The sequence below is a fragment of the Dreissena polymorpha genome, chromosome 16 (assembly GCF_020536995.1).
Source record: "Dreissena polymorpha isolate Duluth1 chromosome 16, UMN_Dpol_1.0, whole genome shotgun sequence".
NCBI classification, from domain to species: Eukaryota; Metazoa; Mollusca; class Bivalvia; order Myida; family Dreissenidae; genus Dreissena; species Dreissena polymorpha.
In genome coordinates, this window is record NC_068370.1 from 12259876 (window position 1) to 12286732 (window position 26857).

Below are 26857 nucleotides of genomic sequence, written 5' to 3' on the forward strand. Positions count from 1 at the left end.
TAACCCTTGTATTGACTTACTTAAATCACTATCAGATTCACTAGTTTCGGCAAAAGCTAAATTTGCTTTCCTTATGGGGCGTCCCATATTAGTATTTGATATAGGCCACTCATTTATATTAGCATGTCTTATTTGGTCAGCATGGACTTTAATAGTTGAGTTGTCTAATTGATTCTTTATTATGTATGTTAACGGTGATTTTTGTTCGATAATACGATAATATGGTCTCCATTTACTGTCTAATTTATTTGTACGGTGTAAGTTCTTATAGTAAACGGGGTCATTAATCTCGAATTTAATGTCTTTTGTATTTTTATTCGCATATTCGGCTTGTTTATCTTTAGATTTTTGAATTTGTGCACACACCTTTTTAAATGATTTGTGTTGTTCTTCTAATATTATTTTATGATAATCTTCGCCGTGATATTTACGCCTAGGTTTTAACAAATTGTCTATTGGTAGGATGGGGTCTCTGTTAAATACTAAAAAGAAAGGCGAATGTTTTGATGTTTCTGAATGGGAAAATCGCATAGCTGCCAAAGACATGTTTAAATGTAAATCCCATTGTTGTACGTTTTCTTGAACGCGTTTTGATAGTATATTGTTCATAGTCGAGTGAGAGCGTTCATTTTTACCGTTAGCTTCTGGGTGATATGTGGACGTTTTGACATGTTGGATATTCAGGGATTTTAATGTTTCTGTAAACGCCGTACTAGTAAACTCTTTACCATTATCGGTAATTATCCTTATGGGACATGAATGACGACAATAAATCTCGTTTACTAACAGGTGTATTACGCTATCGGATGACTTATCCGGCGACGGAAAAGCCTCTATATATCCTGAAAATTGATCCACGAAACATATTATATATCTATTTCCGGAAAGCGTTGTTGGGTATGGTCCGCATATATCTATGGAAACGACCGAGAAAGGGAATGGTGGTATTGCGGTTTCTGATGATACGGGAGCTTTAATTGCTTTCAAGTTTCTAGTTTGACAGACAATACATTTCGACACGTAATCATGCAATTCTTTGAACATTTTAGGCCAATAATATTTCTCTTTTATGGTATGAAAAAGTCTTTGAGAACCACCGTGTCCATTTTCGTCATGATATTGATTAATAATTAAACCTGTCAGGTGTTTAGGTACAAAAAGCCTAAAGGTAGGTTCTTCATCGACGCTCGATATATAGTATAATATCTCATCAACCATAATGAATTTTCCATCTTCGTGTTTGTTTAGTCTCCCTAATTTTAATCTCGTTTTAATCTCAGATATGTGTGGGTCTTTTCCTTGTTCAATTTCCATGTTACAATCGTTTATTTTATCGGGTTCGATTGTCTCGTTATTCATAACCGTTTGTGGGATCGTGCTAGTATCAATTACTTGTCTGTGATCGATATGCGTAGAGTCAATTACATTAATTTCGCGCGCCTGGTTTTGTCTATTTATTTCCGAACTAATCGTATAATGTTTATCGTTAATATCTAATTCTATTTCCGTTTGTTCGTCTCGGTCATTCGTTATTTTGGTATTCGGTGGTCGGCTTAGAAAGTCGGCAATTATGTTCTTTTTTCCCGATATATACTCAATTTTGCAATTGTAACCTGCTATACTTAAGGCCCATAATTGTACTTTCTTGTTTTGCATCGGAGATTCAAGAAGGAATTTTAACGGGCGATGATCCGTTTTGATAACAAATTCGGCGTTGTGTAAATAATGGTGTAATTTATTTAGACTGTAAAATATGCTGTAACATTCTTTCTCAATAGTACTATATTTACATTGCGTTGGGTTTAATCGGTGTGATAGAAAGAATATCGGTTTTTCCCCTACATAATCTCCGGTTTCATTATCCCCGCATTTTTGAGTTAAACAAGATCCAATGCATTTATCTGAAGCATCTGTATACAGAATATAACCTTTATTCGGGTCCGGATAGGAAAGGTAAGGAATTTGCGTGAACGAGTCTTTTAATTGTAAGAAACTATCTTCACATTGTTTTGACCATGTAAATGGGACATTCTTTCTCGTGAGATTAATGAGAGGCTCTACTACTTCTGAATACGACGGACAGAATCTCCTATAAAATCCCGCTGCACCTAAGATAGATCGTACATCGCGTACGCACTTTGGTCTAGGGAATTGTCGGATCGCTTCTACTTTTAACGGATCTGGTCTTATACCGTTTTCATCTATAATGAAGCCTAGGTATCTAGTCTCCCTTTGTAAGAATTGACATTTTGATAGTTTAAGCTTTAGGTTATGCTTACTGAGACTTTGCAGTACTGTATCTACGTGTGATAAATGAGATTGTAAGTCAGGTGAAAATATTAGAATATCATCTAAATATGCTACGGCGAATCCTTCACAACCCTTAAGTACTTTATTAGCTAATTCTTGAAATATCGATCCCGCCCCAGACGCACCGAATGGCATAACGTTAAAGTGAAATAGACCCCGAAACCCTGAAGCAAAAGCCGTTTTTTCTCTGTCTTCTTCTTTTATAGGTATTTGCCAATAACCCGATATTAAATCTAAACTGGTGAAATATTTACTTTTCCCTAATAACGCCAATATATCATCAATTAATGGTAATGGATATGCAATTGGTTTTGTAATTTTGTTAAGCTGTCTGAAATCGACGCAAAATCTTTTTTCTTCTTTATGATCTTTATTTGAATCAAGGTTATTTTTCTTTTTGTCTACTAAAACAATAGGGAAACTCCACGGACTTCTCGATGGGCTTATTATGTTTGCCGTTAACATTTCGTCAATAGCTTTATCTATGAATACCTTATTGTTTAATGGTGTTCGATACGGTCTTAATTTAATGGGAGGATGGTCCCCTGTATCGATGTTAAATTCCATTGCTGTAGTTTGTGTTAGTTCTAAATTATTTCTTGCGAAGAGAGTTCTGTGTTTTAAGAGTATTGGAAGAATATTTTCTTTTTGATCTCCAGCGACATGTAAATCTGATAGAATCTCATCTTTAGACAAGCCTGATTTGGGTGTATTGTTTTTGATAACGCTTTCGATAGAACATATTTCATTATCTTGGATAGATTGAAGTTGGCCTATGGGACAATTACGTCTTAGTCTAATCGTTTTATGGGTATTGTTTATAATTAGAATAGGGAATTTACGATCACGCGTTGTCTTGACTACTGAGTTAACGATTGTTAAACCGGGTTCGTTATCAAAGAAAGAATTACTTATTCCAGTAAAGTCATAATTTTGATTTGAGCGTAAGCTGTTTCTTTTCGTCCTGGCAAGGAGTCTATATGCAGTTTGTGGTTTAAGAACGGTATGCCTAGTTAGCCTCGCTATTACCGAAAGGTGTACATCTTCTTCCAGAGGTACATAACAATCTTTTATTCTTAAACATCCTAGGTCAAAGTATACACGGACACCGTTGTCTTGTAAGAAATCTCTCCCTAGTATTACGTTCCTATTAATGTTTTCAACGACAAAAAATGTATGTTCAATATATATACTCCCTATTTTAAATTTTAATTTTACATTCCCGCGAATGTATAGCGAGTTACCATCGACCGCTTTTAGATTAATTTTTGTCATTTTAAGTGGTGGTTTGTGTTTTAATAGATCATAAGCTCTTTTACTAATTACAGAAAGTTCTGCACCAGAATCTATCAAGCTCCTAAATTTACAATTTCCTATTGAAATGAGGCAAGAATTTGGGTTTCCACACAAAGCAATATTATACGTCTTTACGTTTCCGTCGTTACCATAGACCCCTTTTTGGTACGACGTTCCTAGTTTTTTTGATTAAGGTATGGTTTTCTTTGAGTACATTCTCTACTGAAGTGTCCCAATTTTCCACAATTCCAACAGTCTATTTTGTCTTTCCAATTTTTGTCATATTCGTTCTTACGTGCGTAATTGTTTTGACCTACCGCGTATGCATTTATTTCGTTTTTCCTACGTCTACAGTCTTGTATAACATGACCCTGTCTCTTGCAATACCTGCAAGTGTTTGATGGTCTCAAATGATCGATTTCCATGGGAACAGGTCTATTAAGTGGTGTTTGAACTTGATTATGACTCAAATGTGACCTTAATTCGAATCTTGCTCTTACATTTTGTTCGGCTAATGCGGAATTGACTGCTAACGCTAAAGTAGTTGGATTTTCTCGCATTAATTTAAGGCGTAAATAATCATGTCAATGAAAGTTCCAATTAACTGACTTTCGATCATCTCGAGGTTATCCTCAACATTTTCATACGCTTCACTAGATAAAGACAGAAGTCGTTCCGCGAATAATTGGACATTTTCGTCGGGTTTTTGTTTGAGTGTTTTTAAGAGAGCGAGAGCATAATAAGGGTCCTGGATTTCTGCGAATCTTATCTTAAGTTCATTTTTTAAGGTTGCCCATGACTCATCAGGAAAATCAGTCAAATACCTCTGAATGTAATCGCTAACAAGTCCCCTACTAGATTGGTAAGCTACTAACTTCAATTGATCCCCCGCCAAACGTGAAAGTACCCCATATTTCTCTATGTTTTTGATCCAATTTTTGTATTCTTTAGGATTTCCGTCATAAGTTTGAATTACTTGTGAGACGCTTTGAGTTCCGATAGCATTTGTTACTCCTCTAATTTGTTCGCTTAAATTTTGAAAGAATTGTGGAATCGCTTGATCTGCCATCTTAGATAATTAACCATAGGAAAATAAGTCAGTCACTCACCGAATATTTGCCCGTTCGTTGTGGAGGTCCGGCACGTCTTCTTCCCTCTGGCCCGTGAAAGAAGTGGTACTTCTGGTTGATCCTCTGGTCACCGCGCACCAGTTAAACACGTGTCACGTAATCGGATGTACTTTAGTGAAGATAAAACAAGTCTCTGATGTCTAAAATATTTCTTTTATTTTACTCTATTCCCTAACACCAAAATTGTACTATAATAATTTCAAAGTCAAAGTAAATAACATAACGTGAATAATTCCTAAGAGGAAGCGAGGCCCCGTCTGCCTATTTTGAGGGTTATTTATACTGATCCCGTTGTGTATTCGCTTAATTCGTGACCCACGCCTGTCAACAAGTAATTGACGTCAACGTGTGTATCTTGACGTATATAGACAGATGATGTATGATCCCTACATATTTTACACCGCCTGTAATCGCGGGCCCCTATGTAATTTGACAAGCCAATTTGTGTTCACAGGTGTATTCACACCTGGAACACGCATCGGAACGTCAGTCCTCCCGCTTAACGTATTTACCAACCATTTATATGCATTTTACGAGTCACGAATCTTATGTTTCCTGGTCCGCCCGTATTTACTAATTGCTTATATGCATTTTGCGAGTCACGACCCCCATGTTTTCTGTTAGTTGCATCTCGTTGAAATATTTCTATTGACTTTTCATAAAGTAATATATTCATTATAACCCATTACATTACACATCTACATAATCAATTTTCAAATTTCATTACACCCTACCCGAAGGTTCTATTTCCTAAATTAGTTTGTTTATACAACAATAACACGACAATAATAACACAATAATGTACAATGAGATAAATTCTATTATTATATATATTATATGTATACCCTACCCGAAAGTTCTATGACGTTACACAACTCACTCTTTCAAATGATTTTTTTCTATTATTATATATATTATATGTATACCCTACCCGAAGGTTCTATGAGATAAATTCTATTATTATATATATTATATGTACATTACGTTACACATAGTAAAGTGACAATAATGCTGGGCAAGATGAGAAGTATGGTAAAGTGACAATAATGCTGGGCAATATGAGTAGTATGGTAAAGAGACAATAATGCTGGGCAATATGAGTAGTATAGTAAAGTGACAGTAATGCTGGGCAAGATGAGTAGTATGGTCAAGTGACAATAATGCTGGGCAATATGAGTAGTATAGTAAAGTGACAATAATGCTGGGCAAGATGAGTAGTATGGTAAAGAGACAATAATGCTGGGCAATATGAGTAGCATAGTCAAGTGACAATAATGCTGGGCAATATGAGTAGTATAGTAAAGTGACAATAATGCTGGGCAATATTAGTACTATGGTAAAGTGACAATAATGCTGGGCAAAATGAGAAGTATTGTCAAGTGACAATAATGCTGGGCTATATTAGTAGTATAGTAAAGTGACAATAATGCTGGGCAATATGAGTAGTATAGTAAAGTGACAATAATGCTGGGCAAGATGAGTAGTATAGTAAAGTGACAATAATGCTGGGCAAGATGAGTAGTATGGTAAAGTGACAATAATGCTGGGCAATATGAGTAGTATAGTAAAGTGACAATAATGCTGGGCAAGATGAGAAGTATGGTAAAGTGACAATAATGCTGGGCAATATAAGTAGTATGGTAAAGAGACAATAATGCTGGGCAATATGAGTAGTATAGTAAAGTGACAATAATGCTGGGCAATATGAGTAGTATAGTAAAGTGACAATAATGCTGAGCAATATGAGTAGTATAGTAAAGTGACAATAATGCTGGGCAATATGAGTAGTATAGTAAAGTGACAATAATGCTGGGCAAGATAAGTAGTATGGTAAAGAGACAATAATGCTGGGCAATATGAGTAGTATGGTAAAGAGACAATAATGCTGGGCAATATGAGTAGTATAGTAAAGTGACAATAATGCTGGGCAATATGAGTAGTATGGTAAAGAGACAATAATGCTGGGCAATATGAGTAGTATGTTTGAGTGACTATACTGCTGGGCAATATGAGTTTTATGGTAAAGTGAAAATAATGCTGGGCAATATGAGTAGTATGGTAGTGACTATAATGCTGGGCAATATAAGTTTTATGGTAAAGTGAAAATAATGCTTGGCAATATGAGTTGTATGGTAAAGTGACAATAATGCTGGGCAATATAAGTCTTATGGTAAAGTGGGCAAAAGCAGAGATGAGAAATGTGACAATCATGATTTTCCTACAACAGTAGAATGTAAATTGACATGAAACATTGTTACATCTAAATAATAATTCAACGAAATAATATTTAGTACCATTAGTGTATCTTATACGAGTTACCAATGACCATCAGAGCAAAGGTGGTCTGAAGACTCAGCATCGATACTAAACAAAACGAATATATACAATAGCTGTCTAATACAATACATAGCATTACATACTATACTTCTCAAAGGTATGAGTGTGCTGATATGTGATATTTAAATGAACGATCGAACTTGGTAACAGTATAGGCCTTTAATTGAATGCATGAGTCATACCCAGCGTCTGTCTGATAGCATATACATACAAGCCTCCACAGTTAACTCAGTCTATTGCTAGCGCTCACCACATGCACTCGTATTATAAAGTTGCCTGATATTTTATTATGGATGTATAATTAATTAACTTATTAACCATACGTTTAGTTTATAAAGTACACTATAAACATGATGTCAGAAGATAGCTGATAATTGGATTAATCCGTTCGGACAGTTTCAAAAAACAATATTTTGTTATCTGTGCCAATTATCTGAATCTACGCCATGGGTGATGAAGCACCACCAGCAGCAGCGATAGCAGCGCCAGCGACAATGCCATCGTAAATACCGTTTCCGGGAAAGCTCGACATGGACGGTAACATTGCCACAAACTGGAAAAAGTTTAAGCGCTCGTGGTTTAACTACGAAAAAGCATCGGGACTTAGTGCCAAAGCACGGGATTTACGTGCCGCTACGTTCCTTACATGCATAGGACCGGAAGCTATGGACGTGTTCGAGGGATTCGCATTCACTTAGGACGAAAGCCAGGAAATTCGAAGCATTCTGTGTTGGGAAAACAAACGTAACGTACGAAAGATATCTGTTTCATACGTGCGTACAAGGTGAGATGGACTCATTTGACACGTATTTGTCAAAAATACGCCAACTGTCCAAGTCATGCGAATACGGACAATTGAACGATGACTTAATCAAAGACCGATTGGTTATCGGAATACGAGACACACAGGTGCGTAAACGTCTTTTACAAAAAGACAAATTAACTTTGCAAACATGCATCGATATGCGCAGGGCCGCAGAAGTCTCAACTGCAAAAATAAAGACAATTAGCAATGGTGCGCCAGGTGTGTCCGACGATGTGCATGTCGTCAAACAATAATCGAAGCCGCAACAAAAGCAAAGCAATCACAGAGGACCTAAGTCAGCCGTCAAGAAATGTCCTTATTGCTTTCCAAACAAGTGCCCGGCCTTTGGAGTAAAGTGCCGAAACTGTGGAAAGCTTAATCATTATGCGTCAGAATGTCGCTCAGCCAGAAAATCAAAACACAAAAGCCATGTGAAACAATGTGACCTTTCAGATGATGGGAATTGCGATGACATATTAGCAATAAACGCAGGAAAACGTGTTCAGAACCAAATTTATGCAAACATGTAACTAGTGAAACTTGGGAAAACAATTAAATTCCAATAAGATTCGGGCGGGACAACAAATATCAGTCCACGGTCACTAATCCCAGGAGTTGAAATTGAATGCACTGACTCAAAATTTAGAATGTATGACAAATCAGTGATCAAAGCTGAAGGAAAATGCAAATTAATGATAAACAAGAGGGCCAGGATGGTCCTAGTTCGCTCACCTGAGAGGAGTCGGTTCATTTAATCTTTACCAAATGTCAAACTTGACCTAGATATTGACCAGACAAACATCCTGGTCAAATTTCATCATTATTTCATCTGCGAGTCATGATCAATTTACCTATTAAGTTTCATGATCCTAGGCGTAAGCATTCTTGAGTTATCATCCAGAAATCATTTTCTAAGTTGAGTCACCGTGAAATTGACAGCCATTGTGTGAATACTTTATTTGGCACTGTGACCTTGACCTTTGACCTAGTGACCGAATAATCAATAAGGGTCATCTGCGAGTCATGATCAATATACCTATGAAGTTTCATAAGCCTAAACATAAGCGTTCTTGAGTTATCATCCAGAAACCATTTCACTATTTCAGGTTACCTTGACCTAGTGACCTGAAAATCAATAGGGGTCATCTGCGAGTCAAAATCACTGTACCTATGAAGTTTCATGATCCTAGGCATAAGCGTTCTCGAGTTATCATCCAGATACCATTTTACTATTTCAGGTCACCGTGACCTTGACCTTTGACATAGTGGTCTGAAAATCAATAGGGGTCATCTTTGAGTTATGATCAATGGCTATGAAGTTTCATGATTCTAGGCATAAGCGTTCTTGAGTTATCATCTGGAAACCATTTTACTATTTCGGGTCACCGTGACCTTGACCTTTGACTTAGTGACCTGAAAATCAATAGGGGTCATTTTCGAGTCATTATCAATGTACCTATGAAGTTTCATGATCCTAGGCATAAGCGTTCTTGAGTTATCATCCGGAAACAATTTTACTATTTTGGATCATCGTTACCTTTGACCGTTGACCTAGTGACCTAAAAATCAATAGGGGTCATCTACGAGTTATGATCAATGTACCTATGAAGTTCCATGATCTTAGGCCTAAGCGTTCTTGAGTTATCATCCGGAAACCATTTTACTATTTCGGGTCGTCGTGACCTTGACCTTTGACCTAGTTATCTGAAAATCAATAGGGGTTATGTGCGAGTCATGATCAATGTAGCTATGAAGTTTCATGATCCTATGCATAAGCGTTCTTGAGTTATCATCCGGAAGCCATTTTACTGCTTTGGGTCACCATGATCTTGAATTTTGACCTAGTGACCTGAAAATCAATAGAGGTCATCTGCGAGTCATGATCAATGTATCTATGAAGTTTTTGAAGTTTCATGATCCTAGGCATAAGTGTTCTTGAGTTATCATCCGGAAACCATTTTACTATTTCGGGTCCTCGTGACCTTGACCTTTGACCAAGTGACCTAAAAATCAAAAGGAGTCATATGCGAGTCATGATCAATGTATCTATGAAGTTTCATGATACTTGGCATAAGCGCTCTTGAGTTATCATCCGGAAACCATCTGGTGGACGGACGGACCGACATGAGCAAAACAATATACCCCCTCTTCTTCGTAGGGGAGGGGCATAATGAGAAAACTGCCCCCTCCCAGCAGCCATGTTATCCAACTGACCGGAACCATTTTTGCACTCAACTCTCTTATCAAGGAAACAAATGTTCTGAGCAAATTTCATGAAAATTGGGCCAAAAATGTGACTTCTACTGTGTTCCCATGTTTTCACTATATACATATAGAGAAAAATGCCCCGCCCACTGGCGGCCATGTTTTTTCACCAATCCCGACCATTTTCAAACTCGTCCAAGATATCAATAAAACAAATGTTGTGACCAACTTTCGTGATGATTGGGCAAAATGTGTGACTTCTAGAGTGTTTACAAGGTTTCTCTATAGCCAAATAGGGAAAACTGCCACTATATACATATAGAGAAAAATGCCCCGCCCACTGGCGGCCATGTTTTTTCACCGATCTCGACCATTTTCGAACTCCTCTGAAACACCAATTGAACCAATGTTTTAACCAACTTTCATGATGATTGGGCAACAATTGTGACTTCTAGAGTGTTTACAAGGTTTCTCTAAAACCAAATAAGGAAAACTGCCCCGCCAGTGGGCGGCCATGTTTTTCAACGGATCGGAACCACTTTTGAACTCAACCAAGATATCATTGAGACAAACATTTTGACAAAGTTACATGAAGATCGGGCATGAAATGTGACTTCTTCAGTGTTTACAAGGTTTTTCTTTTTTTGACCTAGTGACCTAGTTTTTGACCCGGCTCAACCCAGTTTCGAACTCGGCCGAAATTTCATTGGGACAAAGCTTGTGACCAAGTTTCATGCAGATGGGACAAGAAATGTGGCCTCTAGAGTGTTTACGAGCAAATTTTAACGGACGGACGGACGGACGTAAGGACGGACAGACATGTGCAAAAATATTACCTCCTCTTCCTCGAAAGGGGGCATAAAAATAATACGGTGGATGGTTTAGCAACTTAATTTTTTTCAAAGGGCCAAAACTCTCTAAATAAATCATCTAACCAGAACCCACAAATAACATGCGCATCTTCTCAAGGTAATTAAGCTTCCCATAAAGCTTCATTGAATTCCATTTAGTAATTGGGGAGAAATAGCCTGGACAAGAATTGCACTATATGTACAGTTTATAGAAACATTCAAAGGGCCATAACTCTGTGAAAAATCATCCGACCATAACCGGCTGATAATATGCACATCTCCTGTTGGTAGTGAAGCTTCCCATCAAGTTTCATTGGATTCCCGTTATAAGTTGCTGAGAAATAGCTCGGAGAGAATTGCACTATATCTACAATGGAAAATTTCAAAGGGCCATAACTCTGTAAAAAAATGATCCGAGGAGAACCGGCTGATAATATGCACATCTCCTCTTGGTAGTGAAGCTTCCCATAAAGTTTCATTGAATTCCGTTCATTAGTTGCTGAGAAATAGCCCGGACAAGAGTAACACTAAATGTACAGGGAAATTTCAAAGGGCCATAACTCTGTGAAAAATCTTCCGACCAGAACCCGCTGATAATATGCACATTTCCTCTCGGTAGTGAAGCTTCCCATAAAGTTTCATTGAATTCCGATCATAAGTTGCTGAGAAATAGCCCGGACAAAAAGTGTGCACGGACACACGGACAGACGAAGCGGCGACTATATGCTCTCCCCCCCCCCCCATAATTTTTTTTTGGGGGGAGCATAAAAACAACAGTTTTTATCACTATCAACATCTTTAAAACAAAATAATGTTTGGCAACTTATATTTAAATAAAACCATGAATAACAAAGATATAAAGCGGACCCACAATTGTGATAGACATACAGAGTGACAAACCGATAGACAGTTTAAAAAAAATAAATGCCTCTCTTCAGGTGCATAAAAAGCATGAATAAGTGATATCATGACAAAGTGGGATAACACATAAATTCTTTAAATTGATTACTCCCGTCAAATGAAAAAAACATTAAGTCTCAATCAATTAAATCTTAATCAATCAAACACAAGTATGAACTGTCCAAATCATCATGACAAATGTTTTGCAAGAACCACCAAAGCATGATAATATACATTTAATTTTAATTTCATTAAATTCCATACAACAGCAAAGACAGACACAATTCTCAATTTAAATCAAATAATGGGACATAGCTCTTGAGCTGAACCCCAAAAACTTTCAAGTGTACCACCACAATAGAACACTTAACATTAATTTTAAATTTCAATACATTTCATTCAATAGTTATTGTGAAACAGTTCATGGCAAAACATAATCAATTTGAATCCAACACCAAGTCATTTCCGAAAAAATGTATGCATGCACCACCGCTGTATGATGATTCACATTTATTTTTAGTTTCATTAATTTCCATGTAAGTGTGACTGAGAAACAGCATTATACTGACAAAATTGCCTAAATTTAATTTATTAAGAGGGCATAGCTCAGGAATTACGAAGGATGACCAAACAAAACATGCGAATAGCACCATATGTTTGTAAGATTCATAAAATTCCTTACAATAGTAACTGAGAAACTGCTCCGGACAGAAAAAAACTGCATACAAATAAATAAAAATGAGAATTGTGTGTCTACAAAAATCTATGTAATCATAGCACATCTAGCGTTGAAATTGTGGCTATTGCTAAAAGGAACAATGATTGTTTAGGTGTTAACTTTATTTTACGAAATACTTAACGAAATTTTCGTTGATTTTGAGCGTTATAGAGGCTTTAAAGAGTCTAAAATAAACATTAAGAACATCAGTTATACCCTTGTTAGTAGCTATGTTATTTAATTTGATGCTATTTTTATGCACTGTTCAGGTACAATGTATCTTAAATTGCAGATTACGTAGCTTAAGGACTCTGGGCCAGTGACAAGTTGCAGAGTAGTTATTCATATAACAATGTGCACTATTTCCATTACTCTTGTCTTTCATGTTGTAATATTTTTTCTTTACTTCGGCCCCCGTCCTCCTATAGCTGGACAATTTGCTGAAATAAATGAAATACAATTAGAGACGTTTTTAATCAAAAATGGTAATGCATAAACAAACAAAAAATATGTTTTTATTTCTACAAAGGTTTTGTTAAATAAAATGAAAAGAAATTGCCTTGTAAAATCTCCTAATTGAAATCTGTATTTGTATCAATACTTATTAATATTCATAAACCAATAAAAACACGTATGATTAAATAAACATGGCAAAAGTTTCAAACAATATTATATCTCATGTCTTTGTATAGTGTAAGAACACAATTTCAACAAGTTTGAGGCATTTAACTTTAACATGCATGTCTGTACAACATAATAAAGGCTAATAACTTACACATAAGACATTATTTTACTAAGAGGTGAATTCAATGTAGACTATATAGAATAACTGTTTTCTTCTTATCTTTTCTAACAATATGTTGTATTATCATTATGCTAAGAAAACACTGAACTCTTGTAATATTTTTGCTATTATCAGTAAAACAAATGTATTCTTATATACTCATAAATACTGACATACTGTTTAACTTAGACTATTTTCATATTCAATGTCCTATACACAACTTTTGTAGCAACTTGTGTTAAGTTTCTACTACATTTTCCCGAAATGCATATTACATGTCAGGTTTTCTAGAGCAAACAAAAACAAAATCGATGAATTATGAACTAATAAACTAGTAAAAAATACATCATTAATTGCAACATATGTGTGTTGTTCTTTTGCTGTTCACTCAACCCAATGTTCGAGAACAGAAGCTTAAGCTGCTGTACAAACGTAGATTTCTGTTCTCACATTCAGCCTTAGCAAACTCGCATCTGCAAAATAAGAACATTTCAATGAATTACGTTGAATTTATTAAATAGATGCCCAGTTGGTGAACATTTTGGTATTTTTGAAACAGGATAGACGGATAATTTAAAAAAAGGGAAGCATTCTTTGGTCAATTTTTGGGTTCTCAAATCAATATCTACTGAAATTAAAATATAGGGTGAAATGCTATTTAACATTTTTTTTAATTTTGTTAAACATTGCACAAATAAAAATGATATAATAATCAATGATTAAACAAAACAATGCAACTGTAAAAATATTCTTTGAGCTAGAATTGAGAAATATTTGAAAAATTAAATTGATATTATTTGCATTTATCACTGTTGAATTGAGCTGAAAATAATTAACATGTCAAGAGTTAGTTAAAATGTGGTTGTTTATAAAAGGTATATATTATTTTCGATATTTTACACGACTCACCCAGTCCTCTAAGCCGAGATGATCCGTAAAACAAAATAGTGTCGTCAGTTGTCAAAACGAAAGTACGTTTGATATTCAAATGCATAATTGTTCTCTTTCAGGGATATTGTTTTAGTATGTTGATGCTGCATAAACAAATATAGTGTATATGTAGTGAAAACACCAACAATAAACAACGGTTGCGATAAACACCTGTAAACTGTAAGATGCCCATAATATCACTTTAATAACACCAAATGTACCAACCAGTTTAGCACATTCGCTACCGCTTCCCAGCCTCTACGCCTGACCTCCTCTATTTTTTACGGCGCCACAACCGGTCATTGGGCCGACCAGGACATCATGATGTTTAATGATTTCATTTGCAAGAACAGTTTCCTCCTGTTCGGTCCAACGATTTCTGGTTATGGTAACTTCGTTCGTGTCCGCCATCTTGTTTGTTGTTACAGAAGACACAAAGGTTCCAAATTTATGCGTTACAGAAAATGCCGAGTACCAATGTCGCTTATATCATAACAAAATAACAAATAATTCTTTGTAAAGAACGCTAACCATTGGTGAATACCAATAAAGAATCGACCTAAGAACGTTCTTTAAAAAGAACGAAATAAAAGAATTTTCTTAATTCTTAAGTTAAGAATTGTGGTGACTACGGACCCAGGTTATGCACAGAATCGCCAGAAATCGCTTCTTCTGGTCGATGCTGGAAGGTGTGCTGTGGATGTTAATTGAACAAGAATTCGGCCTTTAAATGACAATAAAACCAATCTAACACTTTTGTGCAACTTATACTATACAACAACACATATCATATGTGTTGGGTATAAATGAAATTAATGTTACATGGACGTCTGTGTGATATTGGTCTTGTCAGCCTTTGAAAACAAAATATCACATTCGACATCGTCTCGTGTGGCATTTTGTTTTAGGGCTATCAATGTCAAACATGCTGCCATGTAATATGATAAGCGAATTAATATGTTTAAAATTTTAGCAGATGTGTTGTGTTCTACAGAAATTGTTTCTAGTTTGTGTTACATGATGTTATCACTACCGTTACCAAATTGACTACAAGGTTAGCGGCAATCTGAGATACCTAAAGCATTTAGAATATCACGAGACACTATCATTGGTATGGGACAAAAATTAATGTTCGAGAATCGTCTTGATTGAATGTGTGATTTAATTAGATAATATTATATATATATAATAGTAATTTAATTAGATATACACAAAAATGTATTTTTGATTGTCCAATAAGTGGATACAACCTGTTATCTTTTGTATTTTATTGATAATAGCATAGCATTTATTAAACATAAAAACATGCTGTAGTTTGTTGAATGCGCATACAATCTTAATGTCAAACATAAATTTCGCAAATTTTAAAGCGCGTATATAAGATTTTATTTTGTTTCAACACAGGTAAAACGTTAATGGTTAAAAAAAGAATAACATTTAAAAAGAATCCGTACCAGAATATAATTCAAAATACCCAATAACGGCTTTTGTCTGCGCAGATTGGTTCATATGGCACAAAGACACACGTATTTGGTTGTGCAACAACTGCGAGTAAATGTGACGCTATCGGCTTGTAATTTGTCGTAATGAATTTCATTAAAATAAACAAAGTTTGATTCTATTATTAATTGCACCGGCATCATATTATGATATATTTTTCATAACCTGTCTAGTTTATATTCATGTATAAGTTGAAAAAGAAAACATAATGGTGATATTAAAATTGTATACTATACTTTTATCTTAGACATGCTTTCGTTTCACATACACTTATTTTACAAAATGTGTTATGAACTGCTTAAATGTCCCACAACAGTTTGATCATACTATTAAACAAAAATTAAGTACTATTATTAGCACAAATAGTCTGTTCTCCTAATTGATCGTGCTAAGCGCACCACGATAATTCCTATGTACATGAAAGTTGAATTCAATATTTATTTGGATCATGCTCTGTGAAAAGGGGGTTTTATGCATGTGCGTAAAGTGTTGTCCCGGATAATCAGGGACGACACTTTCGCTTTAATGATTTTGTTTCTTTAAAGAAAGTCTTTTCTTATAAATAATCCAGTTAAGGCGGAAAAGAGTTTTCCCTGATTAGTCTGTTCGGACTTTACGGACACTATACGTACATGCATTACCCCCTCCCCTTTTAACAGAGCGCGGCTCATATAAAATTATGTTGTAATTTGTAAGCAGTCTCTCTGCAGTTAGTTACATCTTCAGCGAACGTACGATATATTTTGTCTTAAATTTCAAGCAAGACATGTACAATGCCCACGTTTTCGCGTAACATGTAAACAATATATCATATCGGTGTGTTTTCAGTGCACTTCAAAATAACACGTGAACAGAGTACCATTTTATATAATGCATATAATCATTTGCCGTCCATGTATTTCGTTTGAAGTTATTCGAACAATAAATCAAGGTTAATATTATCAAAGGCTTTCCGGAGATCAATGTAAAAATAATACAATAAAGGCCATGTGTTGGAGATATTTTTATGCGTCGTAGCTTGAAGGTGGAAGATATAATAAAAAGCTCTCGAAAGAAATTTATCAGGAATGTTTTTGAAAAGTATTTAACCGTTTATATGTACATTCCAAGAAATATTTCACATACCGTGACAGTTCCGATCCACCATTGGTGAATCATCATCAGACTGTGACTTCGCGGGGAGTGTTCTCGGCATCTCCCATAACACGCGCCCCTAAACTTTGGAAGAGATATGTGGATGACATTCTCGAGATTGTTAAGAAAGGGTATGTGAATCAGTTGACTGAGCACTTGAACAGTGGATACTACAGGCAGTATCAAATTTAGATACGAGGAGGAAGGTGAGGACAAGATACCATTTCTGGACTCTGTGATAGTGAGAAAGGAGGACGGATTGGTGAAGCTATTTGTTTACAGGAAATCTACCCATCGATATCAATATCTGCAATTCGACTCCCACCACCCGTTATGTCACAAATTGAGTGTGGTAAGAACTCTAGTCGACAGATGTTTTACAAAAGTGACTGATAAAGAGGATCATGAAAGGGAACTTGACCACATCAGTTTAGCGCTGAAAGTGTGTGGATATGGGCAATACACAAAGTGGTTGAAGACACTGAAATGAAGATATCAGAAAAACAGGAAGGAAAAAGTAAATGGAGGGAAGAAAAGGATAAAACCAAGAACAAGTCAAAGGGTATGGTAGTCATTCCCTATGTGAAAAGTGTATCTGAGACGCTGGCGCGAGTCTACAGAAAGCACAGCATAAGTGTAGCAATGCGACGACATATCACTCTCAGACGCTATTTCGTACATCCTAAGGACAAGACGCTGACGGAAGAGGTGTGCGGCTGTGTATACAAGATCCCGTGCAAGAATTGTGAAACTGTGTACATAGAAGAAACAGGTCGCAAACTTGGTACTCGGATCAATGAGCACAAAAAGATGCCAATAACAGTCCACGAGTTTTCACGCGGTCAGGAAGAAGAGAATCGGAAACAACAGAACACTCCAGTGCAGTTACAAGCCATATAGCTAAGCACAACCATGTCATTGACTGGGAGGGGTGAAAGTGATAGATAGGGAAAACAACACCGCACTCAGAAAAAACTTAGGGAATCGGTAGCGATAGCTAAGGAGAGACGGGTGATGAACAGGGAAGAGGGGGGCTATCAACTGAGCCCCATCTACACGCCTTTGTTTACTGCAAGGAACCAGTCCGGCAGTAAGCCCGCCCTGTGACCTTCACTTCCCGCGAAGTCACAGTCTGATGAAGATTCACCAATGGTGGATCGAAACTTTCACGGTATGTGAAAATTTTCTTGGCATGTATATAAAAACGGCAAAATAATAATAAAAAAACTGAATAAACGGTGAGACATCCTGACTGTGATTTGTCAATATTGTTACTTATTGTTTCTATTGCTTTCCGTGCAGTACTAGATAAGGGAGATAGATCTACTAAATATTGTCTTAAGATTCAAAAATTTAACATGAATGTGCAATTAGATGCAGAATTACTTCCATCTGTACAAGGCATTGTTTGTTGTTGTTGGTTTTTTTTCACTTTCTTAAATTTCAAGTTTTAGACAATTCAGAGAATATGATGTTATGAAGAATAATTATCTCAAACTTAGTAGTGAAACTTGTGACAATGATCGCCTTCTGCACATATATAGAAAATTTAACCAGAATTGCCAAAAAAAAGTTTATGGTCGGCACAAAAAGGGGTCGGTAGGGTCAATGGAAACAAACAGCTTTTATTTTGTGTCGTGTCTTTCGCCTCTGTTAGCATTGTTTTTGTAGATAGTTAAAGTGATATGGAAATATATATGTCATGTTTTTACTATATATTTGTTTCCTTAGTATTGCTTTTTATTAAATTAAATGATGACTAGCCTTAACTGAAAGACTTGCGAATGGTAATATTTATTTCTGTGCTGATAGTTTATAACGAGTTTTATTTGTTATATATCGATTAATTAAAAAAAGTTCAGTGACGATCAAATGTGTCGGCGAAAAAGATATCAACCATACTCAACATGACTCAGCAGTACTTCAGCGTTAATGTAAACCGTCCTACTTGTTCATATATGAAAATAGTAATAACAAAATATATCTTAACGGCAATCGCTATCTATACCAACACGTAGTTGTCGGATATTTAAATAAACGCTTTGAATCATACAGTTGCTGTAACGCGAAAGCTGAGATGAAACGACGTGAGCCTACGACACTGGGCAGCCATCAGCACCCTCTGCAATCATGCAAACAAAACGACCATTAGCTGGAACTCGTATTTTATTAATACTATGAATACAATTTTCGTTGGAAGTTTGCGATTGTTTTGATATGGGGAGAATTAAACGATTTAGTAGTGACCTTCAGAATGCATATTAACCAGTTTTCAACACCACCAATATACATTATCCGACGACGGTGTGCCTAGTTGTTGTCATTTTAATATTTTGTGTTGTGAATTCCGTGTAGTTAATACCTAAAATAACGAGCAATAAAACTAAATGAGTTTGTTTCAATAGTTATAAAGCAATCAAATGAACGGATCCATTATCAATACGTTTTAAAATTGTAGACACGAAAGATGTCTTTGAATCAATGTCAGCTTAGTTTAAAGTTAACTATTTTTGAAAGTGTACTAAAGAGCAAAATAAAAATACTTCATGTCCATCGATATTTCGGCATAAGACAACACAAACATCTTATCTTAATAATTATATGGTAGTTAGAAACTATTAATAATAGTTTATTATTTTATTTCTTAACGAACGCCCCGAAGTATAGTTCGCAGATTTATTTTTAATGATATAAGATAGATATATGATAAGTTTGTTTTGTCCGTCATTAATGCATGTTCAATGAAGCATCCTTGAATTTTGAAAAGACGTGTGCTTATGATATATTAGATTGTCTAACGCTTTCCAATATTTCCAAACTTTAGTTCGTTTTGAAATTTTGCGACTTCCAACCAGCGCAAATATTTTTAAATATTGCTGTCGCAGTCATGGTATCGTCATCAGTAAATACAGTTACAGTGTGATACTCTTTTTTTCCATATCTAATGGATAACATCGATAAGAGATATAACTTAATCGATTTTGTTGTTTCAGTGATTTTATAAAACAAATAATCGCGCGAGCCTATTAAGAAACACATTGAACCAATCCATAAATACAATGTCTTATTCCAATAATATTTACGACTCCTCATTAACTAGGTTATCACTGTAATAAGTGCGATACGTTGAAAAGGGAAAGTTGTTACAGAGTTATTCAATATTAACACGTTACTTGATTTACCTCTAAATATATCGTAGTTGATAAATTGTTTTTCTGCACGAAACTATCGATCGCAGCTCATTTACAAACAATAAGTAAAATACGGATTGATTGTACATGTATCTACTTCCAATCCAGGCCATACAGACTTTATTCAGTAGCTTCCGATAATGTAGCTGTAAGCTTGAGATTTGCTTTAATTATGTCTTTCCTGATAGCCCTTATTCGTCTCTTCATCTGCTAATTTCGGGGTTTTAAATAATTTTTATTACGTTTTTTTTGTTGATTATCTGCCCATGCCATGTGAAGATATAAAATCTTATTTGAAGCGGTATTATTAGCCATTTATGGAACGTGAGCATTATATTCCAAATATATTTACACCAAAAGAGAAATTGCAAAATCGAAAGTGCGGTGTTAACTCCGCCCACGAAGGGTAAGGGGTAGGGGTAAGGCCAGGGTAAGGGTAAGAGGTTCATTGATGTGTAATATCTATTTGATATCTGCTATGTGTGTCGTATGTGTCTGGAAAACAATGCCATCTTTTATGGAAGAGCCACAATAGGAAAAAGTAAGTGTGTTATTACCATATAACAAGCACGCAAGCTTGGGAACAACACCAACTTAGTTATTGCCGACGGTTATGCCTCTGAAAAGGACAATTGAAAAGGTCGTCTTTACTGGACGTTGAGTTTTTGTTGAGTAGCAACATTTGAATCAGGTTACTTATGAGCCAAATAGAGGTCACCGTGACAAAGAACGTACCTTGCGACAAAAGCGCGGTAACAATTTGTATCACCGCCTTTCACTATATTTTAAAGCTGAAGTGCCTATATGCACTTTGCAAGTTACGTCATAAGACCTGATGCAGTTCAGAGTGAATGCGATTTTTAAAACGCAATTACGTTCATGTTTAAGTGACAATTAAAATGTATAGATATGTAAGAAATTAGTACTGAATCGCGATTGTTGTATTACGTTGTCTTTAAATGGCTCCTAGCTTCGAAAAGATACCAATATATTCTTGATCGAGATGGCAGCCCCATGCCTTTCAAAACCTGTGTGTTTCTCTCAATTTAATATTTAGAGGTACACAGATGTATTTTGACATGCTGATGTTTGGTTAGTGTTTAAAAAAAAATGTATGATATATTCTTACAAACACTACATGATATTGTATTTGAAAGCAGCTATGTTATGATGGTAATTGAGATAAAATATTGACTTTTTCATGAGATGTAGTGTTGAATACTGTATAATTAACAAATAACAAATAGATTTGCGCATGCGTAATCGACAATCGCGGGTCATTAACAATAATTTTTCGTTGAAAAGAAAACAAATAAATGAAAACGCTTTTTATTCAAGATTTTTTAGGCAATATACAACGGTCAGAGCCCTGATTTTTTTCTACTCTAGCGCGTACGTGGTCAACGTACAATATATATCAAAATAATGTTTTCGTCACTGGTCCCTGCTGCTTGAATTTATTGTGTGCATGTGTCTTATATCGTTTGTTCTATGACGCTGAAGGACCATAACAGCATTTTTGCAGGAAATATAAACAGAAGTTTATGAAACGGGGTTCATTGATCCCTCGTGTTCAAGTAAAGCAGCGCCATTAGGATGAACAACGAGGCAATGTTTAACACAACAAATACTGCAAAGAAAAGCCAGTTAAGTCGTGAAGAAACTTGGCCCCAGTCTACGATTGGCACTTCTTTTCTGTTGTCGCCTAAACTACTTTCATGTTCGTGGCATTCGTCAATAAAATGCGGTTCTACTTTGTTGTTTTCACACTTCTGTTTTCCAAGACAAAGATTGCAACCATCCTTCGTGGGATCAGACGAGCGCGATGATACCTTGTAGCACGTTATGCATATGATAAGCGACGCTAACCAGTCCGAGACGAGTTCATAACGTCCCTCGACGCGAACAAGGCAAATGGCGACTATCGTGATGACAGAACTTTCAACAGTTTGAAGCGTGACAAAAATAGATAGGTAGCAGACGTTTTCTGAGTTCACCGGAAGTGTAGCCTGAACGATTGTCTCAAACACCATAAAGGAGAGAAACACGGATACTGCGTATCCTGTTTTCTCGCCACTCCGTTCCGGTAACAGAAACACGCCTGCGTTCAAAAAATTAAGCACAATCAGCGGGGTGATTATGTTGATCACTACGTGTGTCGGTTTACGCTTCAAATTCACCTCAAAAATGATCATCGGGCGAGGATTCGTCAAATTGCGAGCTTTGACCCCAACCAGGTCCCATTCGGGGTTATTCAGAATGTCTTCTAAGTATTGCGCCTGTCCCAGTTCCGGTCTCCAAATACGGACGTCAGACGCTGTGTAGCCCCAAGTGACGAAAATCATTTCACAGGTTTGTTTGTCGAACGGAAAATACGTGAAGTCAAACCTGCATCTGGAGGTAAATATCTGGAATATGGCAATACATTCACAATTAAAAATGTGTTTCGGTTTTTTAAGGTGGTTTGTGTAACAATACTTTGAGTTGTTTTTTTTTTCAACAATGAACGATATCAACCCGATATGTGTAATTGTTTCCGTACTACTTCCCGAACAAATAAGCTAATTCTTACATACAGTTAGAAAATATCCAGCTCGATTTACTCGTGATCGAAGCTAATGTAGATATTGTCTTACTGATGCTATGATCACTCGTGAAATAATATATTTACTCTACTAATTTCAAGTAATACTTTGTTTATTTATCAATAACAAAACATGTTTTAGTAAGATATATTAGAATAATATTTATATATAGAATATAGTGTTGATTATAGATCAGGTTTATCATGCGAGGCTTAGAAAACAAAAAGTGCGAGCCTTGGCGAGTGCTTTCTCGTTTTCGTGCCGAGCATGATAAACCTAATCTATAATCAACACTAACCTTTTATTCTATTTATCCATTTTTTTATTCAGTAAACCTTTTTATTTAAAGGCTCTATAAAGGTGACAAATCCAATTATTATGCATATCAACTGGTCAAATTTTTACCGGATTTCAGTTATTCTTGCATAAAATCTGCTGATAACGCAGCTTTGGTACAACGTTGCCAAGAATTATGGAAGATATACCCTTTCATAATTGGAAGAAATGTTTACATTTTTGCAACTAACGTGATGTGTAGCCTCAGAGCGGTGAAATATTCTAAAAATAGCCGAAATAAAATTCTATTTTAATTCTGTTTTAAACAACTTTTTACCAGCAGAAAGTAACTTATTAGTTCACAACAAACGTTTTAACCATTTAGAAGAGACCTACTTTGTAAGAAATACCGGAAAACGTTAAAAATCATCGATATATTTTTGGTGACCTGAGTCACTTTCACTTTCTCTTTCCCGAGTAAACAGTGATGTAAATAAACGGTTTGTTTGTAAACACAATTGACTTGGAGGACACTTTATTTTGAGCTAAAAACAAGTTGTATTGCTATTTTTTATTGTAATGCCCAAAAGCATATATATTTTGTTTTTTGATAACCTTTATAAATAAAATATGAAAAAAAGATTTAAAAATCGGTAAATAATTACGGATCTTTACCTTTAAAGAGCCTTTAAACAAAATTTGTTTAACTGGATAATTTCGCGTTTTCATGAGTGTTTGTCGTACGTTGATAATGACTGTAGTGTAACCAAGGTCAGTGTGTTATTCCGCGTTCCAAAAATATCCGCTGATCAAATAATCATTCTTTTAATCAGAATATCGTTCTGTGACAAAGAGTCGTGCGTTATCAATTACAATTTTATTCATATTGAATTGCAAATCTAAAAGTTTTAGAACATCAATATAACATTTAGTTTTTATATACAAGGAACTACATTTGATTGCAACGTAGTCTAACACCGTAGCACGTGCCGTTGTTTATAGATGAAGTTTAATAAACGGGGGTTAATCAATAGAATTCGCTGTAAAAGTTGGATAATATATCAATTTAGTTATAAGTGTTTAGATTATATCTAAAAATAAGTATATTTCTTATATGTACTTATTTAAAAAAACATATCACACAAATGTAAATTATGATTGACTAAATAAATGTGTTTCATCACATCCATCATCATCATCATCATCATCATCATCATCATCATCATCATCATCATCATCATCATCATCATCATCACCATCATCATCATCATCATCATCATCATCATCATCATCATTATTATTATTATTATTATTATTATTAGTAGTAGTAGTAGTAGTAGTTCTATTATTTATGTTGCTGTTGTAATTATTTTAAGGCTTACTGCAGTATGCTAGACATTGTTGTGTTATATTTATATATACTGTGTTTATGAAGACCACATTGTAAAAAAGAAATGTTATTTCTAAATGTGTTATCTTCGTAAAATAAAGTTATTATTATTATAATTATTATTATTATTATTATTATTATTATAAAATAATCACTATTATGTGTAGAATAATTACATAAATACAAAATGATATTTTATCTCTCAGTGTTAATGTTCTACTTAATCGTTCCAGCTGCAAGCATTTGTTCCAGTTCACAATTAATATAAAATACTTCCCACTTTGTTTTTTGCAGTTTGTCCAAGTTCTCATACCAAACCTGATTTGTGTTATCCTGAAACAACTATTTCTCGTTCCATTTCAAATCGTTCAACTGGAATATAACGCTAAAATACAAACGCCAAAACGTCAAAATATTTACGACGATTCAACAATTTTGGGTCTGGCCTTACTTACGATCCGTTTTATTTGCGTTAACATGAGAGAAATAGAAACAAAAGTTTAAAATATCAAACAATTAAAATTGTAAATCATTCTCATTGGCTTTATGATATTGTTTTGAAACAGTGAACAACAATTCCTTACCCACGGCTTTTTCATTAAACCCACGGGAAAGCATATCATGAAATGCACGTTTTAACATTGATGATGATTATGTAATGCCATTTAAGTTGACAAATAAGACAAGAATAAGTGAGTGACTGCAAGTATGTCTTATTTATTAAAACTTTGATATTGTCAGTGACAATAATTTTGTATTCAATTTTACAATATCAAGAACTTTCAATTCTAAAACAAGAACAATTATAATTTATAAATAAAACAACATGATCGCTTCAGATCACGTCGGCATGAAGAAACATTGTATTAAAGAACTTCAAACCTTAAAACCTCAACTATTCACAAAACCAATGAAAATCGCACACAAACTTGCAACAAGCATAATACAAACAAACTGGTGACTTGGACGGTCAATGAAAATAAATGAACAAAGCGACAAATGTTCAAATGCACGATAGTGAAATACATTTAAGCAAGTGAAGCGAACAATATCAACAAAAATTTATTATCCATTGATCTAATGATCTACCTAGATTTTCAATCGAATTTATGCTTGTACAATTGTTAATTTCGACAAACCTGGTAGGGTTCCCACGTTACAAGTCCTTCGAACGTGACGATCACATTTAACGACGGGTCTCCGAGCGTCTTGAAATCGTCCACCGAGTTCTTGAGCGATATATCCGGCTTCCACACGCTGTTTTGTGGGTAGACACCCGTTCGTATGCCGCCATAGTCTATCGGATTGCAGACTAAATTTTCATCAAGCCAGGTGAGACGCAAAGACGCCGATACCTTCAACGTCTGCATCAACTCATCCACGTCATAGATGATGTATATTAGAAGAAACACGTGTACAATTGTCGGGACGGATTGGTCCATCATCGGCCTTGAAATAACGTCATAGTCATTCGTTTGAAATAATGTTTTACGTAGTGACGAAACATTATGCAAGGAATATCCAGATATATTTAACCATAAGCTACTACTTAAAATCAAAAATGCATACTTCATTTTACAAAACTAGGTGACCGCTCTGATGCTCTATTGATGCCCGGTTCGAACAGCTATTCGACTGAAACTGGTCAGAATACCGTAGTATAAAAGGAACTCATAGATGGACGAATCAATACTAAATAATTAGCGATAATAGCAAAAAAGTCTGTAACTAGCTTTCTAATGAACCTCTGATACTGATAGCCTTTTTTATAATCTGACATACGAACAATTGGTTTCTCTATCATGTTTTACAATTCGCTCACCTAATGAGTGTGAAAAATCGGCATCAAAGGAACGCATCAAAGGGCTATGCAACTAAATGTCTGCCATTACTTCAATTACAGTATGACGGAATTTTACACCAACTGTTAAACCCGTGATAACGGTCGTTAAGCAAGTTAAGAGATGCTTTCGTTTCCGCTCTGTTGTGTTCGTGTTTTGGTGTTTATGATTGGTTGGTTTAATTCATGTCACGTCTCTTCGCAATTAGAGAATATTGCCTTGCCTGGTACATTCATCTTACTCTCGGTTATATAAACTTTTAATAAATAAAAAATAATAACCGTTTGAACATGAAATGTTTGATTTCTTTACCAATTTATCGCGTTAGAATGGCAAATGTAATTTTGAGAGTTAAAAAAGGTTTATTGACGCCATATGCTTTTTGTTTCCCCCGACGCATCTTGCTTGTTTGTTTCCTGCGTTTGAGGTTTGCGCATATATTAATGTATAATGATATAATAACATGTATTAGTTTTACAAAAACATCTGTGCGAGTCTATTCAGCTTGACATCGACACCTAAAAGTACATTCTAATTAAAATCCGACGCTTTAAAGCGGGTATATACGATTTTTTTTATATGTGTTTAATTGTTAAAATATGTTACAATAACACAAAATAGGCAAGAAAAATTATACATTAAAGCCGAATTTCATAAAAATGCAGCAAAGGCAA

General features: G+C 35.3%; 1 protein-coding gene across 1 annotated transcript; it reads right to left on the bottom strand.

The window, feature by feature from the left end:
• Positions 1-21442: 21442 nt before the first annotated feature.
• On the bottom strand, positions 21443-25986 carry LOC127862562 (neuronal acetylcholine receptor subunit alpha-6-like). Its single transcript, XM_052401740.1, has 3 exons — positions 25912-25986; positions 25482-25791; positions 21443-22499 (listed from the first exon to the last, which is right to left on the bottom strand). The coding sequence occupies exons 1-3, from the start codon at positions 25914-25916 to the stop codon at positions 21648-21650; spliced, it is 1167 nt and encodes a 388-aa protein (XP_052257700.1). The 5' UTR covers positions 25917-25986; the 3' UTR covers positions 21443-21647.
• Between the last annotated feature and the right edge of the window lie 871 nt (positions 25987-26857).